Genomic DNA, 8162 nt, shown 5'->3' on the forward strand with positions numbered 1-8162 from the left:
GTGTGTGTGTGTGTGTGTGTGTGACTGTGACAGTGTGTGTGTGTGTGTTTCCTCTCAGATGGACCAATCCTCCGGTGGCCTGTCCGCTCGATCCCTGTGTCTGTATCGTAACTGTAATGAAGCCTTATATTTCAGTCCTGTTGTTTTCAGTGATCTTTTTAATATGTATGTTATCAGCCTTTATGTAGGGATTGAATTGTCAGTTTTGGATGATATCAGAAGCATAAGCTGGAATCATATCCCAGTCTCTCTTTTTTGTTTTTGTAATTTTACATTCTCTAGTCCCTCATGTACAATTAAAGTCATGTTACTATCTTTTTATTGTCCTTTATTTAAATAAATCTTCTGGTCCTGTAATAGAAATAATGTACAGTCTAAGTACTTATGAACTATTTTTATCACAGTATTATTTATTGCTTTCATTTCAATAAAATACTGAAACTTATTTTCCACTGCCAATAAAGATGTCTTTATGAATGGATGATTTTCCTGCATCTTGTTATTCACGATATTCATGTTCATTAGTTGTATGATTAGTGTATTTTAATTGCATGATCTACTGCTCTTCATGTCTTATTTATTTTGATTATTCTGCCTGCATTAGACACTTTTTTTTATTATTATTAACGTAAAATATACTCAAATAAAAAAACATTTTGAGTGAAAGCCAATGACACAAAGGAGTTTTCCGATTGGCTGCAGCTGGGTTCCTGATGGTTAATTAAGCTGATTACAGATAACCTGATGGTCCGTCCTCAGCTGCTCCTCTACGGCTCTCATCCAGCAGCGATGGCGTCAGCTCGTGCGGCTCTCAGGTGAGTGTTCGCAGAGCATCTCATTCCAATCTAATCTTCACAATTCAGTTATTTCAGCACTTTTAAGCATTTAGGTGTAAATTAGCAGCAGACTGTGTTTTCACATGCATCCGTCTGCTCGCAGATCATGTCAATGCTGTTGTGTGTGTGTGTCTCTCTCAGGTCCGCTGTGCTCGCGCTGTGTCTGCTCGGCGTGCTCGCGCTGGAGTGTCATTACTGCCCCCTGCAGGCCGCGGGCACGCGCTGCAACATCACCACGGAGTGCCGCGGGCACGAGCGCTGCTCCGCCGGCTGGAGGCGTTACGGGCGCGTGCACGTGCTCGCCGTCCAGGGCTGCGCGCCCCCGGAGCTCTGCGGCTCGAACCAGACTCTCTCACTGAAGCGCACCGAGTATGAGATCAGCTACACCTGCTGCTGCCGCCATCTCTGCAATACTGCCGCTACACAGAACCTCCTCCAGCAGCTGACCGGCGAGCCCCTCAGTCCCGCGGAGAACAGCTGTCCTGAGGACTGAGACACACACACACACACACTCTCTCACACACACTCACACACACACACACACACGCGCTCATACACACACACACACACACACCGCTGCCCTGAGGACTGAGACACTCACTCACGCTCACACACTCACGCGCTCATACACACACACACACACACAGCTGTCCGGAGACACTCACACACACACTCACGCGCTCATACACACACTCACACACACACGCACACACCGCTGCCCTGAGGACTGAGACACTCACTCGCGCTCACACACACTCACACACACACACTCACGCGCTCATACACACACACACACACAGCTGTCCTGAGGACTGAGACACTCACTCGCGCTCACACACGCTCGCGCACACACACACACTCACGCGCTCATACACACACACCGCTGTCCTGAGGCCCTGAGGACTGAGACACTCACTCGCGCTCACACACGCTCGAGCACACACACACACACACTCACGCGCTCATACACACACACCGCTGTCCTGAGGACTGAGACACTCACTCACACACTCACTCACACGCATGCTCATGTACAGCTGTCCTGAGGACTGAGACATGATGGCTTGTATTAATATCATGAGGATTTTATTAATACCAGCCCAGACTGGCTGCGATGGACTGTCCTTGTATCACTCAAACTGCTCTTCAGTCTGGAAACTGATGAACCTTTGTAAAAAATAAAGCATGTTTTCATCACTTAATGTCTACTTTTTAATGATGAACCCTTTCCTATAGGTTTAGGGCAGCGGTGCTGGACTCCTCAGGGTTTCAGGAGTACTAGAGAGTCACCGACGGCTGAGTTTGGTCCGCTAAACTCTGCAGGAGCTCAAGGGCCAGAGCTGAGGACCTCCCCCAGTCATACCACGTTGGTATTTGGTTAAGTTACGGTTGCGACGTCAAGTGACCGAAATTCAGTGTCCGTGTTAATTTGATGTCAAATACTGACGTCAGCTGGCATTGATATTTTGTTGTGTTGTAAAGTAACCAAAATCCAACATTAAGCCAATATTAAAACACCGATACTGATGTCAACCCGACTTTCATTCTCAACCAAAATGCAGCGTCTGTCCGACTTTGGGGTCCAACATCAACCTGACGTTATATTGACGCCTGCTGGTCTGGTTTAGGAGATCAAGATAATTCAGTTCATTAGTCTTTGCTGACAGATCCTGAACTACATCATGTGGGAAATTATCAAGGTGCATCTATTCAATGTTCACAACTATTGCAAGAAGGTCTGCCTCTAAACTGAACCAGTGTGGCGGAAGCAGATTGTTTGAATGAGATTGTAGAAATTCAGACAATTTGCCAAAACTTATAGTAATAAACAGCCATGAGAGTGAGTGCAGTGAGCATTTCCTTCAGGCTTTGGGTCTGGGGGAAGAAAACCGGGACAATTGCACTAGAGCTGTCAATGTTTGCTTCTGCGTAACATTTTAGTCTTTTAAGAGGTGAATGTTTTAGGTAAACGTTATAAAGAAGAGAATCTGCAGATTCAGATGACATCAGTCCTGCATTGACCCAACTGCAGATCAAATTACAATCCAGAAGTGAAATGCTGAGTTTAATTTGTCCTGTAAATTCTTAGTTTGTACTGAGGTTTACAAACTCTCAGGATGATGGTCATGAACGCCAGTCGTTTCTCTCCTGTATTTAAGTCGTTTCTAAATGGTTAGACTGATGGTTTTACGACTTGTCTCCCTGTGCTTGGTGCCAACTGATGGAAATAATCCTCTAATCTTGACTCAATCTACGCCTGTCAAAATGTGCTTAATTTTCTTTCATTTGTAGTTGAATAAAGACTTGATTTCAGAATCAGCTTCTGCAGAGATCACTGTTCATAAAGATTTAGACAAGAGCAGAATGTCAGGCCTCGTTGCTTGAGATCCAGTCTTGTGCATAGCCTTCATCACATCAGCTTAGACAGCATGCAGTGTGATTGAGCTGATTGGTTAATTAAGCTAATCAAGGCAACAGCTCACACCTGCTTTGATGATGTGTTCATTAAAATCATGCTTGAACTTCCTCTTGAAAAGCTGCTTGCTGCAGTCCAGTGGTGTGGGTTTTCTGGGACGTCATGGAGTTTATGGTGTTGTGTAAAGCTGATCTGCGCTGGATCCCAGGTCTAGTCCTCCTGGTTCTGTGTCTCCGTCCTCCTGCTGTCCTGTGTGAAAACCTCTACTGCTACTACTGTCCTCAGACGTCCTTCAACAGGAGCTGCAGGCACGTTCTGTCGGAGTGCCGCCCGCAGGAGCTCTGCTTCACCGCCCGGGGCCGGTTCGGACACGCACCCGTTCTGTTCTCCAAAGGCTGCATGTCGCAGAGAGACTGCGTCCGATCCAGCAGTCAGATGATCCGCGGGAACAACATCAGCTTCACGTACTCATGCTGCGGCCGTCCTTACTGTAACTCCAGCCGGCGCTTCGACCACAGCCTCGCGCTGCTCACGGTGTCTGCTGTCGCCGCGAGCGTCATGACGGCCCGCTGGACTCTCCTGATGCTGAGCTGAGAGACATGGACCGAGTGCAGGACTCTCCTGATGCCAGGATCTTAACGAGCTGTTTGAAAAGGCCTTTTGTGTCAAGTTCACTTTTAACTGAGCCTCATTAAATCTGTTGATTTTAAATTAACCTTGTCATGCCTGTTTTTGGCAAATAGACTCCTGTGAGGTTTTTCACATCGCTTTATCATTTTTCAATTTGGAAGTAATTTTATTGGCATTGCTTACATACGATACTGCAATTACATTATACACGAAACGGTAACAAATAACAGTTAAAATAAGTGCCAAGTAATTAAAAAAAAGTAAAGGGAACTGGTTACTATATAAAAATACTGAAGTGTTTGTTGCAGTAGTTGGTTTCTGCAGCTGAAAAATGGTTTTTGGCGCAGTTGAAGGGTAACTTGTCTTCCACCAGAAATATCTGCACTAGTTCTGTTACTGAAGAGCTAGAAAACTGTGGCTTATTGTAAGTTTTATGCACCGGTCTATAGCTATGCTTAGGGAAAAATTACACTAATGAAGATCTATTTTTACTATGACCATAAAAAAAAAAAAAGGCTCAAACATGCTCTTAAAAATAAAGACTGTTTTCATGAAGAACCGTGTTCCTTTATAAAGAGCACTTTGTGCATCTGAAAGGTTCTTCATGAAACCATCTACGCCAAAAAATAACTTTATTTTTGAGAGTGTGGAAGAACTGCGAAATTAATCTAAAAATAGTTTTTAAGCCATATGTTTTTCCCCAATCTGATTCATTAGTTAATGTAACTCTGAAGGAACAGAAGACTTGTTGTATCTGAGCTGATGGAGGTCTTCGGCTCGTTAGCAACGTGAATTAAAAGGCAGAAATAGCATTTTTCTTCCTTAATCACCATTCAAAATTAGCTGTGTGTTTTGATGAGACTTTTGTAAACAACAAAAATCACAAATATTTAATATGATTTTTCACAATGAACTGATTTGGTATTTGTTTTCTTACAGGTGGTATTCCTCAGTAATTTGACAGAAATGACAGGTAAGGCATTCCTCACACATTTGCCTCGAATGCTCCTTCATCAGACACAGATCTTCAGAAGTGTTTTTGTCATTAAATGACTGGTCTCTATTGTACGGTGTCCTTCACAAGAGCTGTTCGAGTGTTCACAGCATTTACTCTCTGCTGACTCCGGTTTAGCAGAACTAACAGCAGTACCACACTTACTTTACTGCCAGGAATCTCTGAAACTCTAGCACGTACTTTATCACTGTTGTAATTTCGAGGGGTTCCTGACTCCAGAAAGTTTGAGAACCTCCCATAATGCACCTCAGTGACGACTGTCCAGTGATGAACATCGTCTCTCCAGAAGATCCGTCTGAAGTCACTCACTGCTGAAGGAGCGATTGCTGTAATCGAGAGAGCCGTGTGGAGATCTGTGACACTGCAGTAATGGGTCAAATCATGGAGAAGTGACACAGCCAGCGTTATCATCCTGCCTCGAAAGATCACAAGCCTGTCACTCAGTCTGTCTCAGAGTCTAAAAAGTGAGAAGATGCATTAGTAATTTATTCTTTGAGACCGACGTGTCTGCAATGTTTACTGAGGTTTGTCAAGAATATGCTTTCAGAAGCATGACAACTGTTGACGGGTGAATGAAGAAGGGTCTGCTTTCTGTGTTTCTAGAGCGGGTCATCTGTGTGCTGCTGAGCATTGATCTCTTTCAGCTCGAGACTGTGTCTGTTCCCCGAACCAGCCCCCCCCCCTTATATATACATATTTCTCAGAGCTCTGGTTTGAAGTATAATTCGTTTGAAGTAATGGGGCTTCATATAAACATTATGATCATGAATGATATTTATTCCTTATGATTCTTAAGATAATAGCCTGTCTGATGGTGATATAACTATGAAGAATGATTGGTCGGTTTGTTACAGGGACAGCATTTATAACTATATGACGATGGCGAACCTTCTTTATCATCATTGAAATATCGCCGGCTGTCCTTTGGTGCAGATTGAAGTTCTAATCATGTATTGATTTCTGCTCTCCTGAAGGGGGCAGCAGCATCTGACCTGCTGACCTTTACATTTATTGTTTGAGATGATGACGGATGACTCATTACTGGCCCATTACAGCCCAAACCGGGGCCCTTTCACTGCTGATGGCAAATGATGTGGACAACGGGAGCTGAGTGAGTTTCTGGCGTCCAGCAGCTTGTGTTTGACCCGCTGGAATGAGCGCTAATCAAAGGAAACCAATGCACTCTTCACATGCAGTGCTGGGGAAAGTTACTTTTAAAAGTAATGCATTACAATGTTGTGTTACTCCTTAAAAAGTAACTAATTGCATTTGGAACAAGGGCTGAGGGATCGATGGAAAGCACAGATGTCAAAGGCTCTGTTACAACCTTGAGGTAGAACTTAATGAAGATAAAAATAATTACTGCCCCAAAGCCTTGTCCACCCCCTCCGTTCCCAAGACCAGATCTCCTGACCTAGTTTCCATAATGGAGAGCGATTGCTCTGTCTCCGGCTGAAACTTCATAACAATTAGAACAGAATGACATGTTGTCTTTTATAATGGATGGATAAGTAGACGAAAAGTCAGAAATGTCAAACTCTTGTTGCTCGTTTGTCATAGCAGTCATTTAGTGGCCTAATTTAGATTTTGGACACATGAGGGTCAGACAGCGGCTCCTTCCGGAACAACACGCAGATTATGTGTTTTCTTTTTCTCTCTATCACGATGCATCTCACCTCATAATAATAATAATGGTCTGTAATTATGTATCAGTGTTGGTGTTCGTCAAACAGCACGTCTGCTCGTAATGTAGAGGAGGTGACATTGAATGTGCAGCTTCAGGCAGAATAGTTCACAGTTTAATGGGCAGAATGTGATTTGCGAGTGCTTGACATTGGGCCGGTTTACATTTGTAAGACTCGTGCTTTTTCACTGACTGGAAGAAAGAAATCTGATCATGAATAAAGCAGACGTAAATGCCCTCTGAGATGCATTTGAGACGGATCGGATCAGGAAAACTCGTAAGGTTGTTCAAGCCACATATGTAAATTTTATGGTAAATTGATAATGATGGGAGGAGCCTAATCGTTCAGTCCTGTCAATCAGCGTCTGAAGGGTATATAACAGCAGTCATTGAGCCGTCAAAGTGACAGTTCTTCTGGCATCTCATCTCCTCCTCTATTCGTTATATAGGGGTTTTGTTCGGAGCTCAAGCCGAGTCTTGGGATCAAGCCCCTTCTTTAAGCACAGAAAGCCAAATTCATGATGTTTAGCATGAGTTTTTCAGCCTGGCTCTTAGACACACATCCGCTGGAGCTGAACGTTCAGCGTTTCGTCCTGAAGCTCCAGTTTTCTCATTAACGCTGATGATCACTACAGTTTTTTCTCCCGCCAGCGCTGCCTCCTGATGCGGCTTTGATCTCCAAATCAGCTGACGATAAACAAAATGCAGAACATATCTGTTGATTCTTGTGAAGTGATTTTGCTTATAGTGCAGGATCCGCTTTGAGGAGACACATTTATGCGATAGATAGATGATCGCTTGAGGCTCATGAAGTGTAAATATCCGCATATGCTCATCCTCATATAATTATTCATGCAGTTTTTTAAAGATCATATGTGGGTCTATTGATAGACTGCTTGGTGTAGTTTAAAAAAAAAAAAATTACATTAACATTAATGCATTTGCCAGATGTGTTTATCCAAAGCAACATTTTTCTGAGAATTGAACCCATGACCTTGGTGTCTCCAGCATCATGTTCTAATGCTTGAGCTGCAATCTGTGTGTACTACAACTAAAAGGTGATTAACGAACACTTTAGCATCAGTCAAACTAAACACAGTTAGTGCTAGTCACTGAGTTTGATCCGAGACGCTTGGTTGGTTTGGAATTATTTTTGTTGGTGAAGCAAAAACAGACAAAGCTAGTGTCCAAAATGAATGTATCTCAGTGTCTTGTTTACTGAAGTGTTGCATTACAGTAACATCACACTCGCAGTCGTACTGTCGCTCTGAATCAGCCGCAGGACTGCATGCATGTTTTTGCTCACGCTTCCCCTACCTGTGTCAGCTTCTCATAGCATTTTGATTTCTTGTATAGTTATTTTTAGGTCTATGTTTATGTGAAGGCAAAGGCAAGGCAAGGCAAGTTTATTTATATAGCACATTTCGTCCACAATGGTAATTCAAAGTGCTTTACATAAAAGAAAGTAAAATAATAAGAATAAAACAAGGAATTTAAAAACTTTGAAAATGATTTAAAATTTGATTTAAAACGAATTTAAGACAGTTAAAAATAGAAAATGATTATACATAAAATACAGTG

The 8162-nt window shown here is 43.0% G+C and overlaps 2 protein-coding genes across 2 annotated transcripts; both read left to right on the forward strand.

Moving 5' to 3' along the window:
• The first annotated feature begins 715 nt into the window (after nt 1-715).
• Nucleotides 716-2019, forward strand: LOC107711367 (sperm acrosome membrane-associated protein 4-like). The gene is made up of 3 exons (XM_016516358.1): nt 716-815; nt 978-1339; nt 1511-2019. The coding sequence occupies exons 1-2, from the start codon at nt 745-747 to the stop codon at nt 1327-1329; spliced, it is 423 nt and encodes a 140-aa protein (XP_016371844.1). The 5' UTR covers nt 716-744; the 3' UTR covers nt 1330-1339; nt 1511-2019.
• Nucleotides 2020-3363: 1344 nt separating this feature from the next.
• LOC107711366 (sperm acrosome membrane-associated protein 4-like) lies at nt 3364-3963 on the forward strand. The gene is made up of 2 exons (XM_016516357.1): nt 3364-3829; nt 3861-3963. Exons 1-2 carry the CDS (start codon nt 3415-3417, stop codon nt 3875-3877), a joined length of 432 nt encoding a protein of 143 aa, XP_016371843.1. The 5' UTR covers nt 3364-3414; the 3' UTR covers nt 3878-3963.
• Nucleotides 3964-8162: the final 4199 nt, after the last annotated feature.

The sequence above is a fragment of the Sinocyclocheilus rhinocerous genome, unplaced genomic scaffold (assembly GCF_001515625.1).
Source record: "Sinocyclocheilus rhinocerous isolate Xijiao unplaced genomic scaffold, SAMN03320098_v1.1 scaffold1499, whole genome shotgun sequence".
Lineage (NCBI taxonomy): Eukaryota > Metazoa > Chordata > Actinopteri > Cypriniformes > Cyprinidae > Sinocyclocheilus > Sinocyclocheilus rhinocerous.

What these genes read in the sequence shown, in the direction of transcription:
- LOC107711367 (XM_016516358.1), top strand. Translation starts at nt 745, where the DNA reads ATGGTCCGTCCTCAGCTGCTCCTCTACGGCTCTCATCCAGCAGCGATG. An exon ending in TCAGCTCGTGCGGCTCTCAG is followed by an intron (nt 816 to 977) that starts GTGAGTGTTCGC and finishes TGTCTCTCTCAG; the next exon opens with GTCCGCTGTGCTCGCGCTGT.
- LOC107711366 (XM_016516357.1), top strand. Translation starts at nt 3,415, where the DNA reads ATGGAGTTTATGGTGTTGTGTAAAGCTGATCTGCGCTGGATCCCAGGT.